This window comes from Chiloscyllium punctatum, chromosome 31 (genome assembly GCF_047496795.1).
Source record: "Chiloscyllium punctatum isolate Juve2018m chromosome 31, sChiPun1.3, whole genome shotgun sequence".
In the NCBI taxonomy this organism is placed as follows: Eukaryota; Metazoa; Chordata; class Chondrichthyes; order Orectolobiformes; family Hemiscylliidae; genus Chiloscyllium; species Chiloscyllium punctatum.
In genome coordinates, this window is record NC_092769.1 from 72,253,907 (window position 1) to 72,281,524 (window position 27,618).

Genomic DNA, 27,618 nt, shown 5'->3' on the forward strand with positions numbered 1-27,618 from the left:
AGCATGGAAACAGACCCCTTGGTCCAACCTGTCCATGCCGACCAGATATCCCAACCCAATCTGCCAGCACCCGGCCCATATCCCTCCAAACCCTTCCTATTCATATCCCCATCCAAATGCCTCTTAAATGTTGCAATTGTACCAGCCTCCACCACTTCCTCTGGCAGCTCATTCCATATACGTACCACCCTCTGCATGAAAAAGTTGCCCCTTAGGTCTCTTTTATATCTTTCCCCTCTCACCCTAAACCTATGCCCTCTAGTTCTGGACTCCCTGACCCCAGGAAAAAGACTTTGTCTATTTACCCTATCCATGCCCCTCATAATTTTGTAAACCTCTATAAGGTCACCCCTCAGCCTCCGATGCTCCAGGGAAAACAGCCCCAGCCTATTCAGCCTCTCCCTGTAGCTCAAATCCTCCAACCCTGGCAACATCCTTGTAAATCTTTTCTGAACCCTTTCAAGTTTCACAACTTCTTCCCGATAGGAAGGAGACCAGAATTGCACGCAATATTCCAACAGTGGCCTAACCAATGTCCTGTACAGCCACAACATGACCTCCCAACTCCTGTACTCAATACTCTGACTAATAAAGGAAAGTATACCAAACGCCTTCTTCACTATCCTATCTACCTGCGACTCCACTTTCAAGGAGCTATGAACCTGCACTCCAAGGTCTCTTTGTTCTGCAACACTCCCTAGGACCTTACCATTAAGTGTATAAGTCCTGCGAAGATTTGCTTTCCCAAAAATGCAAACTCTATCAGTTGCACAAGCCTGGGATTGAACCAATGCTGTGAGGCAGCAGCACTAACCAATGAGCCACTCTGCTTGTTCTGCTAATAATGCCCACATCCCAGGAAAAAGTAAAGAAAGAGAAATCTCTGTACAGAATATAAGTTCCTTGCGGGTTATTACCTAACTATATTAAATGTAGACAATGATTGGTGGCTAGCTCATTGGAACAGGTGAAAGACATGGTCATTGCATTACTGAAGGCAGTTATCTCACTTGTTAACAATCCTCACTAACAATTTTTCTGTTTGTATCACACAGAGATTGAGAATCAAGACCTCACCACCAAAACTGCTGTACCAACTATTCACAATGGAGATCTACAGTCTAGGGTCATACTGGCAGCATTTGGAGGTGCACTGCTGGTGATAGTGCTGTTCATTGGCTTGTTTGTCAGTTGGAGAATGAAAATGAAGGACAAGTAAGAATTAAATCCTGTCTGAGGAACAGACACATCAGGCAATTAGAATCACCGTAACACTCTAATCCGAGTTACCCGAGACCCCTTAAAGTAACACTGATATTACACTGATCAAACCCACATCATTCACTGTAACACTCTCTGATATACCCCACACCCCTCACTGTAACACTCTCTGATATACCCCACACCCCTCACTGTAATACTCTCTGATATACCCCACACCCCTCACTGTAACACTCTCTCATAAACCCCACTTCCCTCACTGTTATACTCTCTGATATACCCCGCACCCCTCACTGTCACACCCTCTGATATACTCCACACCCCTCACTGTAACACTCTCTGATATATCCCACACCCCTCACTGTAATACTCTCTGATATACCCTTCACTGTATCACTCTCTGATATACTCCACACCCCTCACTGTAACACTCTCTGATATACCCCACACCCCTCACTGTAACACTCTCTGATATACCCCACACTGTAACACTCTCTGATATACCCCACACCCCTTCACTGTAACACTCTCTGATATACCCTACATCCCTCACTGTAACACTCTCTGATATACATCACACCCCTCACTGTAACACTCTCTGATATACCCCACACCCCTCACTGTAACACTCTTTGATATATCCCACACCCCTCACTGTAACACCCTCTGATATACTCCACACCCCTCACTGTAACACTCTCTGATATACTCCACACCCCTCACTGTAACACTGTCTGATATACCCCACACCCCTCACTGTAACACTCTTTGATATATCCCACACCCCTCACTGTAACACCCTCTGATATACTCCACACCCCTCACTGTAACACTCTCTGATATACCCCACACCCCTCACTGTAACACTCTCTGATATACCCCACACTGTAACACTCTCTGATATACCCCACACCCCTTCACTGTAACACTCTCTGATATACATCACACCCCTCACTGTAACACACTCTGATATACCCCACACCCCTCACTGTAACACTCTCTGATATACCCTACATCCCTCACTGTAACACTCTTTGATATACCCCACACCCCTCACTGTAACACACTCTGATATACCCCACACCCCTCACTGTAACACACTCTGATATACCCCACACCCCTCACTGTAACACACTCTGATATACCCAACACCCCTCACTGTAACACACTCTGATATACCCCACACCCCTCACTGTAACACACTCTGATATACCCCACACCCCTCACTGTAACACACTCTGATATACCCCACACCCCTCACTGTAACACACTCTGATATACCCCACACCCCTCACTGTAACACACTCTGATATACCCCACACCCCTCACTGTAACACACTCTGATATACCCACGCCCACACAAAGCAGAGGAGATAAATAGGAACATAGAAAATAGAAGTAGGAATAGGCCATTTTGCCCATTGAACCTCCTCAACTGGATTGTTGGCTGATCCTCTACCTGAATGCCATTATATCCCGACCCCTTGGTATCTTTAATATCTAGAAATCTATTGATCTATATCCTGAATGTATTCAATGACTGAGCCTGCACCACCCTCAGAGGTAGAAAATTCCAAAGACTCGCCACCCTCTCAGTGAAGAAATTACTTTGCATTTCAATCCTAAAACTTTTTACTATGAAACAGTGCCCCCAGTTCTAGATTCCACCCCATCGAGCCCGTGCAGAAGCATTGATAGATACATAGACACAATTAAAGTGGCGAATCTAAACAGGTGATTTGGACAAGTTGCATGAACAGGAAAATAACATGAATACGTGTGCAGTTATTCACTTTGGTAGGAAAACAGAATGGCTGAGTATTACTTCAATTATGATAGATTGGGAAATTTTATATAGAAAGGAACCCACTGGGTGTCCTTTTACACCGGTCACTAAAAGCAAGCATGCAGGTACAGCAAGCAGTTAAGAATGTAAATGATATGCTGGCCTTTGTTGCAAGAGAATTTGAGTACAAGAGCAGGGGTATCTTGCTGCAGCTGTACAGAGCCTTGGTGAGACCAGACTTAGAGTATTTTGTGCAGCTTTAGTCTCCTTACCTCAGAAGAAGTATCGTTCTGAGGGAGGGAGTATAGTAAATGCTCATCTTTGTGATGGCAGGGTTTGTCATGTGAGGAGAGACTGGGTCAGCCCGGCCTATATGCCCTGGAGTTTGGAAGGGAAAGGTGATTGCATTGAACAAAGAACTCTGACAGGCTGGAGAGATTGGATGCAGGGCTGATACATGCCCTGGGGGGTTGAGAATAAGATGACTCAGTCTCAGGATGTAGAAGGGGACATTTAGCACGGTGTTGAGAAGAAATGTCCTCACTGAGAAGCTGATGAACCTGTGGAATGCTCCACCACATGAGGCTGTTGGGGCCAAGTCACTAAATACTTAAAAAAGAAATACATTTCTAAACACTGAATGGGCATGGGGGGAGCACAGGAGGGTGGTATTGCAATTGGGGATCGGGCCATGATCATACCAATAGCAAAGTGGGCTCGATCTGTCAAATGGCCGACTGCTGCTCCTGTTCGCTACATCTCAGATAAACGCATGAACAAAAAAGGAATAGTAAAGAGTTATTATTGGGTTAAAAACCAATGGGTGAGACAAAGAGAGAAGTATCAATGGAGAATGACACCAACATGAGAGGTTGGGTTGAATGGCTTGTATCTGTGCTGTAGACTCAATGTAATGTGGGTAACTTCTATTACACATGCAGACCATAGAAATTTATAATGGAAAAAGTTGACTCAAAATATGGGACACCAACTTGACAGCAGAAAGTATGCTCTTCTGGGCAGGAAGTGTATGTGACCATAAGGTTTTAACTTGTCTTGAATAGATTTCTCTGCACAATTCATTTCCCAGGTGCAAAACAGTAACAAAATCGCAGCTGGTCCCACTCAACACAGGAAGATCCTACAGGAAGGAAACTGAAGAGGGCCGATGTAAGTCATTGGATTGGCCACGGTTCAGTCCGTATGTTCTTCTGTACAAGTATTCAGGTAGGCAGGAGTCACAGGAAGACAGGCTGGTGAAGAAGGCTTTTGGCGTGGAGCTTTCATCAGTCAGAGCATTGAGTGTCGGAGATGGGATGTCTTGTTGCAGCTGTATAAGACGTTGGTGAGGCCACATGCGAGCAGTTCTGGGCGCCCTGCTGTAGAAAGAATATTATTAAACAAGAAACAGCACAGAAAAGGTTTACTGGGATGCTACCTATACTAGAAGGTTTGAGTTATAAAAAGAGGCTGGGATTCTTTTCCCTGGAGCAGAGGAGACTGAGGGGTGACCTTATAGAGGTATATAAAATCATGAGAGGCATAGAAATGGTAGTTAACCAACAGCTTTTCCCAATGGTAGGGGCGTCCAAAACTAGAGGGCATGGGTTTAAGGTGAGAGGAGAGAGATACAAAAGGGTCCAGAGGGACAATTTGTTCACACAGAGGGTGGTGAGTGTCTGGAACGGGTTGCCAGAGGTAGTGGTAGAGGTGAGTCCAGTTTTGTCATTTAAGAAACATTCGGACAGGTCCATGGATGGGATGGGTCTGGAGGGATATGGACCAAACGCAGGCAAGTGAGATTAGTTTAATTGAGAAAACTGGATGTCTTGGGCAGTTTGAGCCAAAGAGTTTGTTTCTGTGCTGTTAATCTCTATGACTCAATGACTTTATGTACTCCTTTCCTTCCTTCTTTCATACTGGTCTTAGTGCTTCTCTGCCACTCCTCTTTCTCCACCCTTGTCCCTGTTCTCTCTTTCTCTCTGACACGCTCACATTTCTTTGTCACGTCTTCTTGCCGTACACTGCCTCCTCTGATCACATCTTGCTTTTTTTTCTCTAGGGCAGCATCTCGGTATCAGTGACTCTCTGAAGCTGAACCTGAAGAAGGTGATGGTGGAAAGGAGCTCTCTGTCCCTGGGTCAAATCCTTGGCGAAGGTATGTGGAAATAGGAAAGAGGCCTTGCATTTATCGAGCACCTTTCTCAACAAAATGCATGGCAGCTAACAAGGTACTTCTGAAGCGTCGTCACTGGTCGAAATGTTGAAACCTGGCAGCCTACTTCAGACACCGCAAGCTCCCACAAACAGCAATCAGCCAAATTGCATCAGTGAGGTGTTTGAGGGATAAATATTGACCAGAACTCTCCTGTATGTTTATGATTAGTAACTGTGGGATCTTTTCTGTCTGACTGAGAAGGCAGCTGGACCTCAAGTTATCAAGCCCAAAAGACACAACTGAGAGTGTCAACATCGATTAGGTCCTCATGTCTCTGAAGTGTGACATTTTCAAAATGTATTGTTTCATGGGATGTGGCATTTATTGTCCAAACCTAATTGCCTTTGGACTATGTAGTTAGCCTATTTTAGAGTCAAGCTTATCACTGAGGATCTGGAGTCACATGTAGGCAAGACCAGGTAAGGACTGCAAATTTCCCACCCTTATAGAATTCCAGGAATCATGTTCAAATTCCACCAGCTGCCATAGGTGAGATTTGAACCCATGTCCAGGGTGGATTACTAGTCCATGGACATTAACATGGTGCCACAGCTCTCTTCCTGGTCACAGCATTTCCAGCCCAGAGGCAGAAGATGCTACCCACTCTGTCTGCAGCTGACCCCTAAGGCAATACATGCATATGCTGTGTTCAGATCACAAAGGTTGCATCCGTGATAAGCAGCACGTATGTGAATGATGGTTCAACGGACTGAGGAAGGTTTGCTGTACATCTCCAAAAAGACAATGGCTCTTTGACCTCTGCTTCTGAAATGCCCATTGCCGTCTCTTCTGCTTCATGCCCTTAGCTTTGCGTTTCTCATTAATTCAATGTCTGGTTTCATTTCCTCCCATCTTTTCCTGGTGGCATTGTCTTGCTGTACCACAGCTCGACGAGCACTTAAATCCTTCCAGGACCTCTGTGTCTGAGCCTCCACTGATCGTGAGGGTGTCACAACAGTGCGACTCGATTCTGTTGCTACCTGTCAAGTGCTTTTCACAACTGAAGTCACTGGGAAAAGATCAGGTGCAGGAACTCTGGTTTCCTCCCCACTCCCACCACTGTCAAACATCTGTCTCTCTTCTCGCCTATCAACAAAATAACACTCCAAATGCTCATTCCCCCTCAAGTACAGTCTTACCTGAGAGTGGCTAACTTGGTACAGGCTATCCAGGTGTGCAGGGGTCAGTACCATGCTAGGCAGAGCGCTCAGCAATTGCCAACAAGGTTTTCCAGTTTAATTCAGAGGATGATATTGTTCATGGCAGCAGGAACAGTATTGGTGTGCTGACCCTTCTGTCTCTTATCCCTGGTATTTAGGCGAATTTGGCTCAGTGTACCAAGGAATACTCAAGCAATCCACGGGCATCAACCAGAACGTCGCTGTTAAGACAATGAAACGTAAGTGAGAAACCTGTGGAGTCACATCTTGAAGAATTTAAGACCTGCTGCAGTGGGTTAAGATAACTGGTGAAAAGGTATTTGGTATTGAAGTCTTTGAGCGATGGGACATTTGATCCGTTGAGATTTTATACGGGGAGGAAAAGATTTGATCCTTTGGAATCTATGGGATGTGCAATGAACAAGAAGTGGCTTGGATTCTAGATGGTAGCAATGAATGGGAATGGAATTCGCCCAGTTGGGATCCTATGTGAGTGAATAGGAAAGAGGTTGATCCATTGGGATGTTGTCTGGTGGGAGTGAGTGGGAAGGGGGTTAGTCCGTTGGGATTCTGTGTAGTGGGAGTGAATGGGAACGGTGTTAATTTGTTGGGATTCTGTGCAGTGGGAGTGAGTGGAAAAAGGTTGATCTGTTGGGATTCTGAACAGTGCGAGTCGATGGTAAGGGTGTTGGTCGGCTGGGATTCTGTGTCGTGGAAATGAATAGGAAGAGGGTTAGTCAGTTGGATTCTCTGCAGTGGGAGAAAACAGGAATGAATTGGATGAAGGGAGGAATTTGATCTGAAGGTTTAAGAATACCGCACAAAATGCATCAAACAACATTAAACATTCTAGTAGCATATTGTTGTAAAGCAAAACATTACCTCATTTCAACACTGTCTATTCTCTTGTGTTGTAGTGTTGTCATGTATGTAACAAAAAATGTTCTGCTTCAATAGAGAATGAATTTGAGATATTTTCTATCAACCTGCTCAGATATGTTATGACCCCCCCCCCTCCCCCGAAGCTGGTGGGTCATGAATCGGGGCCTTCTGTCTCCGAGGCAGGGACCATACCATTGAATTGAATTTATTGTCACGTGTACTGAGGCACAGTGAAAAGCTTTGTCTTGCGCGCAATACAGGCAGATCACAGAGTTAAGTAGCATAGATAGTAAATAATAGGTAAACAGCAGCAAAAACAAAAACTCAGGTACAGCCGAATGTTAAGAGTTTGTGATTCCATTCGTATTATAACAGCAGTAGAGTAGAAACTGTTTCGAAACCAGCTGCTGTGTGTGTTCAGACTTCTGTACCTTCTCCCCAATGGTAGAGGTTGTAGAAAAACATTGCCAGGGTGGATGGACCTTTGAGAACGCTGGTGGCCTTCCCTTGACAGAGGGCATGCATTGTTATGTAAGTAGTGGAAGAATGTTGAAGATGTGAAAGTAGTCACTCAAGTAGAAGGCTGGTAAAGAAGGCATATGGCATGCTTGCCTTTATTGGTCAGAGAATTGAGTACAAGAGTCCTCATCTTATATTGCGGCTTTATAAAGTTTTGGTGAGTTCACACTTAGAGTATTGCATTCAATTCTGCTCATCACATCACAAGAAGGATGTGGAGGTTTTGGATAGGGAGCAGAGAGGATCAGTGGGTGTGAGCTATAAGGAGAGGGCCAGAAAAACTTGGTTTGTTTTCTTTGGAGTGGCAGACGCTGGGGGGATAGAAGTCAATAAAATTAGGAGATGCATAGATAGAGTTGATGGTCAGAATCTTTTTCACAGAGTTGAAATGTTTAATATTAGGGGGCATACATTGAAGGTGAGGGGGGAGTGTTCAAAGGAGATGTAAGGGGAAAGTTTTTTACGTAACTTGTTATCACAAAGCTGTTAGTTAAACAACTAGCATAAGACCGTTCTGCTCTCGGAGCCAACTGAGCTGCCGGATAGCAAAGGAATGGAAATAATCAGGCTCACATCTACACAAAGATGTTGTTTATTCATTGAATCTTTGGGCTTTGAAGGAAGCCATTAAAACAGGACATGAGGTAGGGGAGGATGATTGATGTACACAAGTCAGGCATCAACTGTTACGTTCACCACATTATTATGTCATTAAAGTGCAGAGAAACTGCGAGGCAGTCCAGATATAGGGCTCTTGTGATGCAGTAGCAGTATCTCTCCCTCTAGACCAGGAGAATGGGGATTCAAGTCCTTCTTGTGTAAGAGCATCTCTAAACAGGATGATCAGGAAAATAGCTAGGAGCACAGCAAAATCTTGTGGTGTAGTGGTATTGCCCCTACCATTGAGCCAGGAGACCTGGGTTCAAGTCCCACCTGCTCCAGAGGTATGTAATAACATCTCTGAACAGATTGCTATTGAAAATATCTTGTAGTGCAATAGCCCAGAAGGTCTGGGTTCAAATCCCACTATGGGATGTTGTTGGTTACAGGGATAGATCTGTCGTAATAAGTTTATATTAAAAAAATTCCCTGAAATGGTTGATTAGGAAAATATCTATTCTGAGGAACTTTTGGCAGTTATGGTGTCCTTACCTTGGGCTAGAAGGCCCATGTCCAAGTCCCACCTGCTCCAGAAGTACATCATAAGATATTCGATTGAACCTGTGTAATCTGGATGCCTCAGATCTGGATGCAGATTTCCCAGGACCATGGGAGGTCTCAGGTCAGAGTCAGCACAGGAGTTTATTTTATCATGTTTACAAATTGATGTCCGACATAAAATGAGATGTGAAGCAGTTACTTTCGAGAATGAATATGATCTGCTTTGTCAGTGTTGCAGTCTTTAAGCTGCTCACAATGCTTTATGTGAGTGCGGACTGGGCATGTGCAGACGCAATGATCTCATGACCCAAACAATAACTTTGTATGAACCAGTGATGCAGCTGCTTGTATTGGGCGAGGATCACATTGTTGTGACACACCTCTGGGGTAAGTTGGACTTGAACTTGGACCCTCTATCCTAGAGGTAGGGACACTGCCACTGCTCACAAGACCATTGAAGGCCACTTGGAATCTGACCCATGTTCATTGAAAGGTTCACACTGGTGCAGCTTTTAGGAGGGTAGGGCACAGATAACTACAAGGTTTTCAGAAAACCTTCAGAAGCAATGCGGGTTTTTGTCAAGATTCATCCCAAGCAGTTCCATGACACAGGACTCTCTGCTCTATGGTCTGTTCCCTGGGACGCACAGCAAGACAAACATCGACTGCGCCTGGATGACCGTCAACTTAGTCAAAGACGCTCTTTTCTGTGCCCAAAACTTGTTGGTTTTCCAGAGCAAGGAGTTGACCTCGACTGAGAGTGCAGACTGGCACATTCCAAGGTCCAGGGCTACATGCTGACGTATGCACTGATGCTTGGGACAGCTGCCACCAAGGTGTAGTGGGGAAGACTGCTGTCTAAGGTCTTCCTGCTGAAGTTAATTGGGTGTCCGTTCAGCTATCAGACCCTCCCAGTTCCTCAAATGTATGTAAATATAGTCTTGTATGTGCAAGAGATGTCTTTGGTTTATTTGGATAGAGCCAAACTCCAATGTTTATTGGTTTTCTTGTTATCTATAGAACCGAACTGCATTTGTGAAAAATTACGAAGGAAGTAAATATTCGAAACGTAAAAAAGAAAACCTTTGACAGTATAGAGGGCTGTTGTAGGGTGCAGCGGGACATTAACAGGATGCAGAGATGGGCTGAGAGGTGGCAGATGGAGTTCAACCTGGATAAATGCGAGGTGATGCATTTTGGAAGGTCGAGTTTGAAAGCTGAGTACAGGATTAAGGATAGGATTCTTGGCAGTGTGGAGGAACAGAGGGATCTTGGGTGCAGGTACATAGATCCCTTAAAATGGCCACCCAAGTGGACAGGTTGTTAAGAAAGCATATGGTATTTTGGCTTTCATTAACAGGGGGATTGAGTTTAAGAGTCATGAGATCTTGTTGCAGCTCTATAAAACTTTGGTTAGACCATCTTGGAATACTGCGTCCAGTTCTGGTCGCCCCATTATAGGAAAGATGTGGATGCTTTGGAGAGGGTTCAGAGGAGGTTTACCAGGATGCTGCCTGGACTGGAGGGCTTATGAAGAGAGGTTGACTGAGCTCGGACTTTTTTCATTGGAGAAAAGGAGGAGGAGAGGGGACCTAATTGAAGTATATAAGATAATGAGAGGCATAGATAGAGTCGATAGCCAGAGACTATTTCCCAGGGCAGAAATGGCTAACACGAGGGGTCATAGTTTTAAGCTGGTTGGAGGAAAGTATAGAGGGGATGTCAGAGTTGGGTTCTTTACACAGAGTTGTGAGAGCATGGAATGCATTGCCAGCAGCAGTTGTGGAAGCGAGGTCATTGGGGACATTTAAGAGACTGCTGGACATGCATATGGTCACAGAAATTTGAGGGTACATACATGAGGATGAGTGGTCAGCACAACATCGTGGGCTGAGGGGCGTGTTCTATGCTGTACTGTTCTATGTTCTATGTTCAGAAGCAGTGAGGTTGCAGGACCAGACAGTGCCAGATTAGCCAGGTAGAAGCTGTACAAGCAGTGCTTGCAACACCAAGGTCTGGAATGAGCTGTGTGACTGAGAAGTCGTTAAACTCTATCCACAAGAAAGAGACGTCTGGAGCTCCCTTTTACCACAGGCATAACTTTTGAAACGACCAACCTGGCCTGAGAATGAGTCAAGACCACAATTAACATTCTATTGCAATGCATCTTTCACGGGATTACATTGTTTTGAAATCTTCTTGTTCTCTTTCAGAGGGACTTGATTCAAAGCCAGAGCTGGAGTCCTTTTTAAGGGAAGCAGAATTGATGCAAGGCTTCAACCATCCAAATGTCCTCAGACTTATCGGTACAAAGCGTGGAGTTTGCCAATGACATGTGTTTTCACTTGGGAAACTGAGACAATCCTGCTTCCTAATACAAATCTGCCTTGTTTTGCTGGTGATCAAGGATAGGAAGGGGGTCTGTGATAAATCCCAGTGTAGGCAACAGCCAGGAAGGGCTTTAACTGAGGCTCAGAGCCACATTTATCAGCCAGGGACTGTTATAGGAGCCAGTTCAGAGGTCATTCAAAGGCCATACTTTGAGTAGAGTTGTTTTCACCAGGTAGGTTACGTCCTTTGCCTCTCTTACTGGAAGAATTACTTGCATAGAAATTAAACGTAAAGCTTTATTTTAAAACAAAACAATTGTGCTACTAGCAAGGCCAGAGTTTTGATGCTCGTCACTAAATGAAAAAATGCTTCTTCACCCCTGCAGCAATCTTTGGGTAAAAATCTTGTTGTTAGGGAGTTCCGGGATTTTGACTTGACAATGATGAAGGAAATAATATCAAGAGTGTGGTGCTGGAAAAGCACAGCAGGTCGGGCAGCATCCAAGGAGCAGGAAAATTGATGTTTCGGGCAAAAGCCCTTCATCAGGAAGGAGGCTGGGAGCCTCGGGGGTGAAGAGATAAATGGGTGGGGTTGGGGCTGGGGAGAAGAGAGCTGAGAGTGCAATAGGAGGGTGGAGGTGGGGGTAAAGGTGATAGGTCAGAGGGGAGGGTGGACCGGATAGATAGGAAGGAAGATGGACAGATGGGATGGGTCATGAGGGCAATGCTGAGCTGGAAGGTTGGAACTGGGATAAGGTGGGGGGAGGGGGAAATGAGGAAACTGGTGAAGTCCACATTGATGCCCTGGGGTTGATGTGTTCCGAGGTGAAAGATGAGGCGTTCTTCCTCCAGGCTTTGGGTGATAAGGGAGTGACGATGCAGGAGGTCCAAGACCTGCATGTCCTCAGCAGAGCAGGAGGGGGAGTTGAAGTGTTCGGCCACGGGGCAGTAGGGTTGATTGGTGCGGGTGTCCCAGAGATGTTCTCTGAAGCACTCTGCGAGTTGACGTCCTGTCTCCCCAATGTAGAGGAGACCACATTGGGACCAACGGATACAGTAAATGACATGTGTGGAACTGCAGGTGAAACTTTGGTGGATGTGGAAGGCTCCTCTGGGACTTTGGATGGAGGTGAGGGAGGAAGTGTGGGTGCAGGTTTTGCAATTCCTGCGGTGGCAGGGGAAGGTGCCAGGAAGGGAGGGAGGGTTGTCAGGGTTCGTGGACCTGATGAGGGAGTCGCGGAGGGAACGATCTTTACGGAGGGAAAGTGGTTAAGGGTTGGAGATGGAAATTAATTCCTGGTGGCAGAAATGGCAGAGGATGATGTGATGCATACAGAGGTTGGTGGAGTGGAAGGTGAGGACCAGGGGGGTTCTGTTGTGCTAATGTGTGTGTCTGGCTTCGAGGGGAATTTGGAAGTGACGGTAGTTGCTTGAATGTCATGTTCTTGTTCACGTACCTGGCTGCAGCTTTGGGAGGTGCTGACATTTAGTTCTAACTTTGGTCTCCCGCATGTACAGAATAATTTTCTCCATGTTTACCTTATATTAAAGGTAGGATAGAGTATTTGTAACAAGTTTCAATTGATGAATGATGTCTGGAGATGAGATAGGATCAAATGACTAGGTTCCATTTGCCTATCAACTGGAAAAAGAGCATTCAAGATGTGGTATAACCTTTGAAATGTACTTGGATGAGCAATTGAAATCCCACAATATTCAAAGCTCTGTGCCTAGTGCTGGGAAGTGGGTCAAGTGTAGATTTAGAACAGTTTTGGCCGCCTCCCCCACCCCCTGAGGGGCCTCTTCCATACTGTCTGATTCTGTGGGAGCAAGCTTTTAAGCTAAAGTAGATTTAGGCTTTATAGAATCAGAATCTTAACAGAATGAATGAGAAAGAAAACAAATTTTGTGATTTTAGAATCATGGAATCATAAAGCACAGATAGAGGTCATTTGGCCCATTATGCCTTTACTAGATCCATGAAAGAGTTGAATATTAGTCCTACTTCCCTGCCCTCTTCTAATAGCCTTGCAGTGTTTTCTTCTTAAGATCTATCCAGTGGCTTTTTGGAAATTCCGCTCGGATGCTGCCTCACCTGCTGTGCTTTTCTAGCAGCAACTTTTCGACTCTGATCTCCGGCATCTGCAGTCCTCATTTTCTCCTGCCTTAAGTTTGTGACAATAGATTATTGATCCCCCTCCCCCTGCTCCTGATTAAATCTCCACTTTAACTTGGGAGGCAATGCTTGAGTTACACAGGGCATTTGGTGGGATCCCATTTGGAGTACTGTGTCCAGTACTGGTCACCTTATAATAAAGAAGGATGTTAATGTGTTGGAAGCAGTTCAGAGAAGGTTTCCCAGAGTAATACCTGGCTTTTCTTCTGAGGACAGGCTTGACAGACTTGTGTCTGCTAAGGTAAGAAGAGTAGAAGGTGACTTGATTGAAACGTATCCGATCCTGAGGGGCGGATGTGGAGAGTGTGTTTCCTGTTGTGGGAGAATCGAAAAATAGGGTCTGCTGTTTAAAAATAAAGGGGTCACCCATTTATGACAGAGATGAGGAGAATTTATTTTTCTCAGACGGCCATAATTCTCAAAAGGAAGTAAAAGTAGAGTCATTGTATACTTTTAAGGCAGAGGAAGGTAGATTCTTGATAAGTGAGGGAGTTAAGGATTATGAGAGTTAGCAGAAATATAGGGTAATCATGATTAGATTAGATTCCCTACAGTGTGGAAACAGGCCCTTCAGCCCAACAAATCCACATCGGCCCTCCGAAGAGTGGCCCTCCGAAGAGTAACCCACCCAGACCCATTCCCCTACACCTACCCCTGACTAATGTAGGAGGAGAAAGTGAGGACTGCAGATGCTGGAGATCAGAGCTGAAAATGTGTTGCTGGAAAAGCGCAGCAGGTCAGGCAGCATCCAAGGAACAGGAGAATCGACGTTTCGGGCATCAGCCCTTCTTCAGGATTCTTCAGCCCTGACTAATGTACCCAACACAATGGGCAATTGAGCATGGCCAATCCACCCCAATCTGCACATCTTTGGATTGTGGGATGTAGACAATGTGCAAACCCCACAAAAACAATCACCTGAGTCAGGACTTGAACTCAGGTCCTGGTACTGTGAGGCTGCAGTGCTAACCACTGAGCCACCATGCCACCCTAACAGATCAGCACCATCTTACTGAATGGTGGAGTAGGGTCAAGGGGCCAAGTGGTCTACTCCTGATCTTAATTCACATGTACATATAAACAGAACCATGCTTGTGTCTCTACATGTAATTGAGATCTTGGTACACCATTCAGCATTGTATACATTTCTTCTAAGCACTTAGAGTCATCGAGTCATACAGCACGGAAACAGATCCTTTCGTCCAACTAGTTGTGCTGACCATAATCCCAAACGAAAGTAGTCCCATCTGCCTGTGTTTGGCTCAAATCCCTTGAAACGTTTCATATTCATGAACCTATCCAAACGTCTTTTAGACATTGTAACCCCACCCACATCCACCACACCCTCTGGAAATTCATTCCACACACGAACCACAGTCTGTGTAAAAGAAGTTGCCCCTCATTCTGTTTTGAATCTTTCTCCTCTCACCTTAAAAATATGTCCCCTAGTCTTGAAATGCTCCACTCTCGGGAAAAGACACCTACTATTCACCTTATCTACAGCCCTCGTTGTTTTACAAACTCTATAACGTCACCACTCAACCTCACTAGGACTTTAAAATGTTTCCTACAATGTAATGCCCTGAGTTGGACACAATACTCCAGCTGAGGTTAAACCAGTGATTTATAAAGGTTCAGCATAACTTCCTCACTTTTTATATGTACACCTTGATCAATAAAGCATAAATATCATCAATTATTTTCTGTTCCTACTGGGAACGCTCAGTGGTTGTGGGTTGACATTGGTTATTTCTCTATTTTCCATAGGGATATCACTCGAAGTTTGCTCTGCAGGACAAATACCAATGCCGATGGTCATCCTTCCTTTCATGCCTCACGGAGACCTCCGCAGCTTTCTCCTCAACTCAAGGCACAGAAAAAACCCTGTGGTAACTGGATCTAATTCACATTAATCCATTGGAACCCATAGCAACAGCCATGAGGCCACCGGTAGTCAGCTCCTACTTTTTGTGGTTCATTGCTCCATTTCTTTCCAGGCCTCTGTTCAGGACTTGGACACTTGTGGGTGTGAGTTAGCCACTGCTCCCTCGGTTTTTCTGGATCACAAAGACAAGGGACTATTGCTAGGTCATCCTGCTGCTGGGCTTCTGTTGGAACAGAACTGTCGCACCTATCCGCTCTTCCTCTGGGAATCTGCCCAGTCTCCAACAACAACTTGTGTTTATATAGCACTTCTAAACATGTAAAATATATCAGGGTGCTTCCTTTACTAGTGGCCCTAGTAAAACTCAAACTGAGCGTCAGTGAATAGGTTATTGCGAAGCAAATGCTGCTTAGGAGCACTGTTGATGACCCCCTTCCATCACTTTACTGAGGATCAAGAGTAGACTGATTGGGTGGTAATTTCCGGTTTGGATTTGTCCTGCATTTTATATACAGGACCTACCTGGACAATTTTCCACATTGTCGGCTAGATGCCAGTGTTGTAGGTTGGCTCGGGGTTCGGCAAGTTCTGGAGCACAGTGCTATTGTCAGGTCTTATAACCTATAACATGGGATGAACCGAATTGGCTGAAGACTGGAAACTGATTCTAAATTATGTGAAACAAATTACTGAGTTACGTGCTGCAGAATTCCTGGCTTCTGAGCTGCTGTTTCAGCCTGGCGCTTAACGTGGTGCAAAAGGTACTTTCCTCTTGTCGACCCAAACCTGGATATTGTCCAGGTCTTGCTGCATTTGGACACAGGCTGTTTCAGTATCTGAATAGTTATGAATGGTGCTGAACATTGTGCAGTCAGCAGTGAATATCCCCACTTCTGACCTTATGGTGGAGGGAAGGTCATTGATGGAGCAGGTTTTGCATTGTTTTTGCCTGAGGAACTCCTGCAGAGATGACTGACCTCCAACAACCACAGCCACCTTCCTTTTTGCAATTTATGACTCAAACCAAACCCCCTGCCCCTCAGTTCCCATTGGCTTTAGTTTTGCTTGGGCTCCTTGAGGACAAATGAGGCCTTGACGTCAAGCGCAGTCACTCTCACCTCACCTCTGAAGGTCAACTATTTTGTCCATGTTTAAACCAAGGCTATAATAAGGTCAGAAGGTTAGTGACCCTAGTAAAACTCAAACTGAGCGTCAGTGAATAGGTTATTGCGAAGCAAATGCTGCTTAGGAGCACTGTTGATGACCCCCTTCCATCACTTTACTGAGGATCAAGAGTAGACTGATTGGGTGGTAATTTCCGGTTTGGATTTGTCCTGCATTTTATATACAGGACCTACCTGGACAATTTTCCATGTTGTCGACTAGATGCCAGTGTTGTAGCTTGGCTAGGGGTCCGGCAAGTTCTGGAGCACAGTGCTATTGTCAGGTCTTATAACCTATAACATGGGATGAACCGAATTGGCTGAAGACTGGAAACTGATTCTAAAGCAGATTGAATAGGATCATCCCGTTGTGGATGTTTTAGCTATATCTCTCACACTAATGCACTAGGCTCCCCCATCCTAGAGGATGGAGATATTCAGAGATTGCATCACTCCTTTTGAAAGCTATGAGAACACCAAACACCAGTTGTTGGGTAAAACCTGGAAAAATGGTTTTGCAAGTTACCTACAGCAAATGGGCTGCAATGGCTCAAGAAAGCAGCTCACTACCACCCTCTCATGGACAACTAGGGATGGGCAATAAATGCTGGGTCCAGCCCGTTGGTGCTCACATCCCATGAATGAATGTTTAAAAATGGGCTATTGGTCGATGTGTAGGGATGAGTATAGAGGCTGAATAGAATGAAGGGATCTCTATAGAGTCAAAGAGAAATTAGGTTGTGATTTATATAGGACCTTTGATTATCTCGGGTACCCCATAGAGATATGTAGCCACTTACTTTGAAGTTTAGGCACCATTTTGTCCTGTGGGAAACGTAGCAGCCAGTTTGCATGCAGCAAGGTCTCATGAACAACAGATTGAAGGTTAAGCATTGACCAGGATAGCAGTCAAAACTACTTAGCTGTTCTTCAAATACAATGGCACTTTTGTGGTTCACCTGAGAAGTCAGATGGAAACTTGAGCTTAAAATTTTATTTAGAATCTCAAATAGCACAGCATTCCCTCAGTACTGCACTGGGAATGTTGGCCTGGATTAAGTGTTCAGGTTTCTAGGTTGGCAGCTGTATCCCAAAGTGTTCTGATTCAAAGACGAGATGGTGCTAACGCATTGCTGAAATCAGGACCGAATATTGGAAATGTTTCAACGTGCTTGACATTAAGACAATATCTCTTTCTTTTCCTAGTACATACCTCTGCAGGTCATCCTGAAGTTCATGATTGACATTGCCTCAGGGATGGAGTATTTGAGTAACCAAGGCTTTCTACACAGAGACCTGGCAGCTCGGAATTGCATGTGAGTCGTGTTTAGCCCCTAGGTGGCTTGGGTTTGTCATTCAGGGTTTGTGATTATCTTCTTTGGCAGCCCATTTAGCTCCCTTTTTAATAACCCACCACCATTTGGGTTTTTAATTGCCCGAGATGGAACGAAGCCATACACACCATTATGACCTTTCATTTGATTCTTGGACTCCGTGATGATTTAGATGGTCACATTAGAAACACTGACAGGAGCACTAAAATAGTCTTAGCACCTGAACTAGGTCAAGCATGGCATTAAATGAAAAACACGGGCTAGGCCCTTCTGGTGCAGTAGTAGTGTCCCTACCTCTGAGCCAGGAGGCATGGGTTCATATTCCCACCTACTCTAGAGGTCGTAACATCTCTGAACAGGTTGATTCGAAAATACCAAAAAAAAATCATAAGTTGATACCCAGTGAATCCCTTTGCAAAGTGACCATGTAGAGTTGTGAGGTGAGGAGTGGGCGTGGTCAAGCAGGATACAGAGTAAAGCTCCCTCCACACTTTCCCTATCAAACACACCCAGGACAGGGACAGCACGGGGTTAGATACAGAGTAAAGCTCCCATCACACTGTCCCCCATCAAACACTCCCCAGGACAGGGACAGCACGGGGTTAGATACAGAGTAAAGCACCCACCACACTGTTCCCATCAAACACTCTCCAGGACAGGGACAGCACGGGGTTAGATACAGAGTGAAGCTCCCTCTACACTGTCCCCCATCAAACACTCCCCAGGACAGGGACAGCACGGGGTTAGATACAGAGTGAAGCTCTCTCTACACTGTCCCCCATTAAACACTCCCAGGACAGGGACAGCATGGGGTTAGATAGAGAAAAGCTTCTTCTACACTGTTCCCATCAAACGTTCCCAGGACAGTTACCGTACAGTGTTAGATACAATGTACACCTCCCTCTACACTGCCCCCATTGAACACTCTCAGGACAGCACGGGGTTAGGTACAGAGTAAATCTCTCTCTACACTGTCCCCCATTAAACACTCCCAGGACAGGGACAGCATGGGGTTAGATAGAGTAAAGCTTCTTCTACACTGTTCCCATCAAACGTTCCCAGGACAGTTACCGTACAGTGTTAGATACAATGTACACCTCCCTCTACACTGCCCCCATTGAACACTCTCAGGACAGCACGGGGTTAGGTACAGAGTAAATCTCTCTCTACACTGTACCCATCAAACACTCCCAGGACAGGCACAGCATCGAGTTAGATACAGAATAAGCTCTGTCTACACCCTGTTGAATACTCTCAGGAGAGTTACAACACACGGTTAGATTCAATGTAAAGCTCCATTTACATTTTCACCATCAAACTCTCCCAGGACAGTTTATAGCACGGAGTTAGACATGGAATAATGTTCCTTCAAATCTGCTCAAACAGTAGCCTTGGAGAACAGCTTTCTACTCTGTGTCAGTTTGAGGTGATTTCTATTCACTCACACCAACTAGTCTATGACATCCCCACGTGAGACTGTTCAGTGCTGAATTAGGGTGGGTTGTCACTGCTGGGATTGTACTCAGGAATCTCAGGACTGAAACACTCGAGACTACTTTTGAAGGACTTTGGCGCAGCAGGCTGGGTAGCACTGGAAATGAGTGCAGAAAGCATTCTGGTTAATTACATGAATAGTCTCCTCTCTCTAACTCTAATTCCTTTTGCACAGGTTATGTGACAGTATGCGGGTTTGCGTTGCTGATTTTGGGTTGTCTAAAAAGATCTACGCCAGTAATTACTATCGGCAGAGGGCAGTCTCAAAGATGCCTGTGAAATGGATGGCCATTGAGAGCATGGCAGAGTCGATCTACACAACAAAAAGTGATGTGGTATGCCACGTTTTTGTATTTAGCTGCTGGAGGTATGAGTGAAGAGAGACCAGGAATTATTTTCAGGGTTGGCAGAGAAGTGAGCATAGCTTCTGGTCCTCTCCTTGCCTTGTGGTGCTGGAGATGCTCCACAGGATGTTGTTAAGGCAAAGATAGATTTTTGAACAGTAGAAGAATTCATGAGGTAAAAACAATGACTGCAGATGCTGGAAAGCAAATACTGGATTAGTGGTGCTGGAAGAGCATAGCAGTTCAGGCAGCATCCAACGAGCAGCGAATTCAGGCTTGTGGTGAGTGGGTGGGTAGGTGGAGCTGAATCCACAGAAAGATCAGCCATGATCCTGTTGAATGGCGGAGCAGGCTTGAGGGGCCGGATGGCCTACTCCTGATCCTATTTCTTATGTTCTGATGGCACAAAAGCAGGAACTGAAGTCAAGCATATTCTTCGATCTGAAGCAGTGAGTGCCCTGCAATGAAGTATGTCGCAGCCAAGCCCCAATTCCATTCCCTTCTACCAGATAGCTAAGTGAACCAGAGTGTCATAACATAGAGGGAGTCACCGTTGAATACCAATCCCATTGCCTCCCGACCAGATGGTCTGAGACAAGATGCTTTCCAAAGTGGTCATTGGATGAGGAACAGAAACCCTGCCTGATCTGTTAAGTTTGGAGGTGCTGGTGTTGGACTGGGCTGGACAGAGTGAAAAATCACACAGCACCAGGTTATAGCCCAGGTTTATTCTGAATGCTTTGGTTTCCTCCCATAGTCCAAAGATGTGCAGATTAGGGTGGATTGGCCTGGCTAAATTGTCCCATAGTGTCCAGGGATGTGCAGGTTAGTGTGGACTGGCCGTGCTAAATTGTCCCATAGTGCCCAGGGACGTGCAGGTTAGGGTGGATTGGCCGTGCTAAATTGTCCCATAGTGTCCAGGGATGTGCAGGTTAGGGTGGATTGGCCGTGCTAAATTGTCCCATAGTGTCCAGGGATGTGCAGGTTAGGGTGGATTGGCCGTGCTAAATTGTCCCATAGTGTCCAGGGATGTGCAGGTTAGAGTGGATTGGCCGTGTTAAATTGCCAGGCAGCATCCCAAGAGCAGGAAAATCGACATTTCGGGCCAGAGCCATTCATCAGGAATGAGGCTGGGAACCTCGGGGGTGGAAAAATAAATTGTCCCATAGTGTTCAGGGATGAGCAGGTTAGGGTCGATTAGCCGTGCTGAATTGTCCTGTAGTGTCCAGGGATGTGTAGGCTAGGTGGGTTAGCCATGGGAAATGCAGGGTTACAGGGATAGAATAGGGATGCTGTTTGGAGGGTTAATGGACTGAAAGGCCTACTTCCACACTGTAGGGACTCCATGATTTTATTAAATGGCAGAGCAGGCTTGAAGGGCTGAGTGGCCTACCTTTGTTCCTTGTTTGCATGTCTGTTTGAGTGACGGGTGAGTGGGGTTTGTTGCGAGTTGGAATACAATGTCAGCAGAGATCCAGATGAGTTGAAATATACAGAGGGTGGGTTGGCAGATGGGAAAATGGCTAGAAGCGTGTTAGAGTGGGCAAGTCCGGAGGTCACTGCAATGGCACTGAACCGACACCTGCTCCCTATTCACAGTGGTCCTTCGGAGTGACGATGTGGGAGATTGTGACTCAGGGGAAGACACCTTATCCTGGCATACAAAACCACGAGGTTTATGACTACCTAAATCAGGGGAACCGACTGAAGCAACCACCTGATTGTCTCGACAAATTGTAAGTGCCAGGATCTTCTCTTCTTCATTCTGCCTCTGAATCGGAAAAGTATCGAAGCATAATACCAGGGTTGAGGGAGTTCAGTTCCGCTAAGGGACTGGGGAAAATGGTTTTCCGCCTTCAAGCAGTGGAGATCAACAGGAGAGCCTTCAAAATTTGATAGAGTAAATAAGTAGACTTGGGTTTCATGATTCTTCCAAAAGACATCTCCAGAATTCTCTTAGTACTGCACAGGAGAATAAGTCTTAAATTATGTTGAAGTCCTGGAAGGAGGGTTCAAACTGCTAAACTTCATATAGCCAGAGGTTGGAGGCAACCAACTGATGAGATGGCAAGATTCCAGTGCAGCCAGTCTCAAAAAGCATGCTAGCTTTCTCCCTGAGACAACGCGAAACTCATTCTAGGACCTGTCTGCACAATTTAGGCTGATGTTTGAGTGGAGTACTGAGGGATCATTGCACTCTTGGAGGTACCTTTCTTCAGGTGAGACGTTAACCCTTTGAGGTAGATGTTAAAGATCGTGGTGTTACTTTTTTTAAAAATTCCATTCATGGGACAAGGGCGTCGCTGGCTAGGCCAGCATTTAGTGTCCATCCCTACTTGCAGAAGGTAATTGAGAGTCAACCACATTGCTGTGGGTCTGGAGTCACATGGAGGCCAGACGGGGTAAGGATGGCAGATTTCCTCCCCTAAAGGACATTAGTGAGCAAGATGGGTTTTTAACCCAAAAATGGATTAATGGTCATCACTAGACTCTTAATACCAGATGTTTTTAATTAAATTCAAATTCCAACATCTGCTTCAGTGAGGTTTGAACCTGCGTCCTCAGAACATTACCAGGGTCTCTGGATTATTAGTCTTGCCATAATATCACTCGGCCATCATTCCCCTATAAGAGGCAATGACCTACTGGTATCTTGAAGAGCAAGAAGTTGTTTTGCCTGCACTGCCCTCGACTAACACCATAGATAGACAGATTTACCAGTGATCCATCTGATAACTGTTTGCTATATGTATCGGGACACGAGGAGGCCATTCGGCCCCTCAAGCCTGTCTGACCATTGACTCTCAAATCCATTTACCAAGATTAGTTGCATTGCCTGACATCCTGACTCAATAATGAGCTATCCACCTCGGTTTTGAAATTTTCAATTCACCTCCACCGTCAAGAGCTTCTTTCTGAGTGAATCTTTGGGAGACAGTGGAATCGAGGTAATGAACGAGTAATTCAGAGACCCCCAAGGTTCTAGGGACATGTATTCAAATCCAACTTTGGCAGCTGGCGGAATTTAAATTGTATTAATAAAATTTTGAATTAAAACTTAGACTCAGTGATGGTGCCTGTGATTGATTGTCGTAATAACCCATTTGGTTCACCAATATCCTTTCAGGATGTAGAGTCACCATCCTTACCAAGTCTAACCTAAATGTGACTCTAGATTCATAACAATGTGGTTGACTCTTACCTGTCCTCTGAACTAGCTGTGCAAGCCATTTAACTCAAGGACAGTTAGGGACCTGGTATATGGATGACATCGCCATTTTTTGCTCGGATCTACTGGCAGTGCCCAGACTCATGAACACCTGTGACCAGTTCAAACTTGCCTCAGGAGCAAGGTAAATTGAAGCAATATCGAGGCCAAGATCTCTGGGAACTTGGCCGATTGATTCCTTTAACCCTTCACTGTCAGGTGCTGGGAATGTGGTTCGGAGGGGCTGGGGCACGTGCCGAAACTTGGGATGGGCATATTGCCAAGGTGAGGCAGAAACTGGACTTATGGGAGCACAGCTTCCACTCCCTGCAGGTAAAGACCAGGTGTGAGGTACTCTTGGTGTTGTTGTACGTGGCACAGGTCTGGTCCATTCCTCGAGCCTGCACCACTGCAGTCAGCTGAGTCATCTTCCACACATCATCTGGAGGTCAAAAATGGACCATGTCTAAGCTCTGGATAAGAAGGATGTATCCAATGTTACCCTCATCCTGATAGCCACCTTTGTATGCAGCTGCATCAAGCTGTGTGTAAATCCTTGGTACACAAACACCAAATGTCACTACGTACTGAGCTTCTACCTGTCCCCAGTGTTACAGAAAATAGGTCTGGCCTTGTTGCTGCAGAACACTCCAAGTAGTTGGACCATTCCAGATCACCTGTCCATTGTGGAAAGGTTTGCAAAGGAAAGCACTTTTGACCTCCAGTCCATCAGGTAAGTACATAGTTGAGACTCTAGGGGAAAAGGAGAGGGTGAATCCTGTTGGAAGTTTGCCTGAGCAGACTGTCAAAGTCATTTAGCAGACTGGCCCGTTGCCAGAACTTACTGACAAGCACCAAGACGTAGCTCGGCTGGTGGTGAGAAGGGCACTGCCCATCAGATCCTTCATGTAGGCTTGGACTCTCTCCACCACCACATGTTGCCCTCAAAGCAGCTGCGTGGGGCAAAAGATGGTCATCTATCTCCTTCACTGTGCAAAGAAGGTTGGCAGAGATATGCACTAGCATTTTATCGAGGTTAGCCCTGAGTAACTCTGTGCTGTGCTGTACGGGCTGTTCCCCAGAATGCACACCGATACAACATCAACTGCGCATGGAGGACCGTGACCTTACTGAATGGCGCACTTCAGTCTGCCCAAAACTTGTTGGCCTTCCAGTGTAGACAGTTAGCCTCAACTGACTGTTGCAGACTGGCGCATTCCAAGGTCCAGGATTATGTGCTTAGGGACACATCATCTAAGGTATTTTTGACCAAGTATAATGAAGGTCGGTTAAATACTCAAAGCCCCCCCCCCTCAGTGCCTCAAAATGATTGTAAATAGTCACCCGCATGTGTAAAAAGTGCCTCTGTTTCGCAACTGCAGGGAAGTTCTGAGGAATGTCAAAGTCTTTTTTTCTGCAGACTGTACGGAACAGTTTTAGGGCTCTTTGTATGTGCTGACAGATAATTAGTTCATAAATACATGTATGTTTCTTTTGCAATTTAAAAAATTGATGGGTAACAATTGTTGGCTACATCCCACTAAAAGAGAAAGGGAAAACATTTCAGGTTTACATGCCCCTTTGACTGAAGAAGTGCTTCCCAACAACACCGTGAACAAATAAAAGTCACTAGCTGCCAATTTGATTTGATTTATTATTGTCACGCGTACTGAGGTACAGTGAAAAGTGTTGCACTTGTGCTTTATAGGCAGATCATAGTAAACAAGTGCATCAGCATAACAGAATGGAGTGCAGGATAGTGTTACAGTTGCCCAGAAAATGCAGAGAGAAACAGAGAGATCAACATTAACATTAAAGGGGTCAATTCAAAAATCTGATAACAGCAGGGAAGAAGATGTTCTTGAATCTTCTTTTTTTATTATTGATTCACTGGATGAGGGCATCGCTGCATAGGCCAGCAATTATTGCCCATCCCTACTTTCCCAGCTTCTTCTCTTTGTGAATGTAAACAAACATTTACATCTTCTGCCCAGCTGAAAAGGGTGGAAGAGAGTATAAGCGGGGTTGGGAAGGGGTCTTTGATTATGTTAGTTGCTTTACCAAGACAGCAGGACGTATCGATGAAGCCAACTGATGGGAGGCTGGTTTTCATGTTGGAAGTCTGATACACACTACTGACATCAAAGTGTTGGTGACAACGAGCGGCCTCTTTGCTGATAACAGTCTTCTCTTCCCAGGTACCACCTCATGTTCAGCTGCTGGTTCCTGAATCCAGGACAGCGACCAACCTTTGCTGAGCTCAGATCACTCCTCCAGGAGCTTCTGTCCACCTTGCCCATCCTCGAGGACCAGGGTGAGGTCTACTACACGAACACTGGGGCACATAGAGCAGCAGCCCAAACAACGAGCAGGGCTGAGGTCGGGGCTGATGACACAAGAAACTTCTATGTAGTGGTGCTGGATGATGACATGGACACTGGCAGTGACTGCGAAAGGACATTAGAGACTTAGGGTGAAGGTTGAATTATCGGATGAGAACACAATATTGATGAGATTGTGGAAGGAATTGATGGGTTGAGCTGGCCTCATGAGTTATTGAGCAAAATTAACAATACTTAATCATGTGAACCTTCAGTGCATCATTCGGACAAAATCCCTTCACAGTTACTTCTGGTGCAATTAATTTCCTGCAGTATTAGTTGCTTTAATACGAGGCATCAGGAGGATAGTTTGCTCAACATTGAATACACCTGGATAGACTAGGCTGTTTTCCTTGGAGCAGAGAGGACAAGGAAGGCCGTGATTGAGATGTATAAAATATTGAAGGCCACTGACAGGACAGACAGGAAGAAACTTTTCCTCATCGTGGATGGATCAATGACGAAGGGGCACAGATTTAATGTAAGGGAAAGGAGGTTTAGAGGGAATGTGAGGAAGATAATTTTCACCCAGAGGGCGGTGGGAATCTGGAACACACAGCCTGTGAGGATGGTAGAGGCAGAGACCCTCATAATATTTTAGAAGTATTTAGATGTGCACTTGTGATTCCCAAGGCATACAAGGCTATGGGCCAAGTGCTGGAAAATGTGATTTGAATAGTTACATGCTTCTTCTTGATCAGCACAGACTTGATGGGCCCAAGGGTCTTTTCTTGTGCTCTAGAACTCTGCCCTCATTGGAGCTTGAGGTCTCCTGGGATGTTCAGGCACTATCTTGGATGATCGACCCAGGCCGTCCGAAAACGGGTGCTAATATTCTATGCAACAGAAAGTAGGGCCCCAGTGATCTTGCGCCCATGGCTTACATGTCTATATATTCTCCCAAGCAATCCATCAGTAAAAAGGCAGTACATAACTTGAAAGCTCATGTTAAAATCTCTTAGCCAAGAGTAAGGGTAAGGATGGGTAAGGTCCATTAAAGTGTCATATAGACAGATTTTGGGAAAAGATTAAGTGGTTGTATAGAATCCATGATAGGGTAAGGTCTATAATGAGCTGCAGGAGGAGATTAAGTGGGTGGACAGTGACCATGATAAAGTAGAGTTTACATCCCACTTCCAGGCACAAGCAGCAGGAGACGATGTGAAGCCAGAATTTACTCTCGTCCTGAATCTGGGGAACCTGAGGTTAATCTAGGGTCCATTACTGCTGCTTGAGTAAGGATTGACTTGTTGAGTAGAATCTGAGAGAGCCATACTCAGCTTCCATGCTCTTTATTCCACTCTCCCTCTAATACCATGCAATCCCCCCCTCCACCACCACCCCCGGCATGGAGAAAGTGTAAACCGCTACCTAGTCATAGAGTCATTCGGCATGGAAACAGACCCTCCAGCGCAACCAGTCAATTTTGGGTGCATGCATTACCCGTTTTGGGGTGGGAGGTTGGGGAAAGCAAAGTACAACAGATGCTGGCATGTTACCACAGACAATGCAAGAAACACTCAACAGACCAGGCATTTGTAGACAAAAGGTTCAAATTGTTTCAGTGTAATGACCTAACTGTTCAATGATGACAAAGTGTGCCACTGTAATACATATTAATTTCACTAGGTGGTGCTGGTGCAACAGAAATGCACAGTCTGACACTCATGGAATCACACCACTCTGAAGGAAGCTCATTCAATTGCCACACTCCTGTCTTGCAACTCTTTTTGATTACTCATCCAATTCCCTGATTTCTTCTTCTGCCACCCTTTCAGCTAGTGCACTTGAGATCATGACATCGCTGGAGTTTGCTGTATGAAGAACAAATTTTCTTAATTCTCCCAAACTCTCACTCTAGTCCTTTTTGCCAAAGACAGTAAGATTGTGATAAATTGCTGGGGTTGGGGGGAGTGCTGTCACAGATTTGTGTTAAACAGAGCTTCAAGATAGACAGGGAGGCCCCTTCGCAATCTAGTTTGTTCTATGTTTTAAAAACTGCAAACACAGTGATTGTAAATCGGTGAAAAATAACTATTTTTCAAATTGTTCACACTTTACAATGTACTGACCTTGAACAATAAAAGGCATTGAAAAACATTGAGAATCTGATCTGGAAAAGTTCACTTTTCTTTTTCTACTTAGTGTGCTCTGTTCAGACAAGTACAGTATGGTCTGCTACGTCATCAATATGTTTTTCATGTCTCTTAAGTTTGTGTTCTCAGATTTCTGACCTATGCCACCAACAACTGGAAATATTGTCTCTTTATTTACTCTATTAGAACAAGTATGGCAGCTGTGGGTTTGAATGCAATAGATTTGGAATAAAAAGCTACTATCACATGGAATTATAACA

General features: G+C 45.2%; 1 protein-coding gene across 1 annotated transcript in view; it reads left to right on the forward strand.

Moving 5' to 3' along the window:
• The window catches only part of LOC140457057 (ephrin type-A receptor 7-like), a 46,223-nt gene extending 18,880 nt beyond the window's left edge, over positions 1-27,343 (forward strand). Inside the window, exons 5-14 of the mRNA XM_072551015.1 lie at positions 1,056-1,215; positions 4,098-4,177; positions 5,070-5,165; positions 6,544-6,624; positions 11,161-11,253; positions 15,221-15,342; positions 17,708-17,817; positions 19,505-19,664; positions 21,273-21,409; positions 25,080-27,343. Of these exons, the coding sequence (XP_072407116.1) occupies positions 1,056-1,215; positions 4,098-4,177; positions 5,070-5,165; positions 6,544-6,624; positions 11,161-11,253; positions 15,221-15,342; positions 17,708-17,817; positions 19,505-19,664; positions 21,273-21,409; positions 25,080-25,353 (1,313 nt within the window). The 3' untranslated portion in view covers positions 25,354-27,343. The remainder of the gene's footprint in view (positions 1-1,055; positions 1,216-4,097; positions 4,178-5,069; positions 5,166-6,543; positions 6,625-11,160; positions 11,254-15,220; positions 15,343-17,707; positions 17,818-19,504; positions 19,665-21,272; positions 21,410-25,079) is intronic.
• The last annotated feature ends 275 nt before the right edge of the window (positions 27,344-27,618 follow it).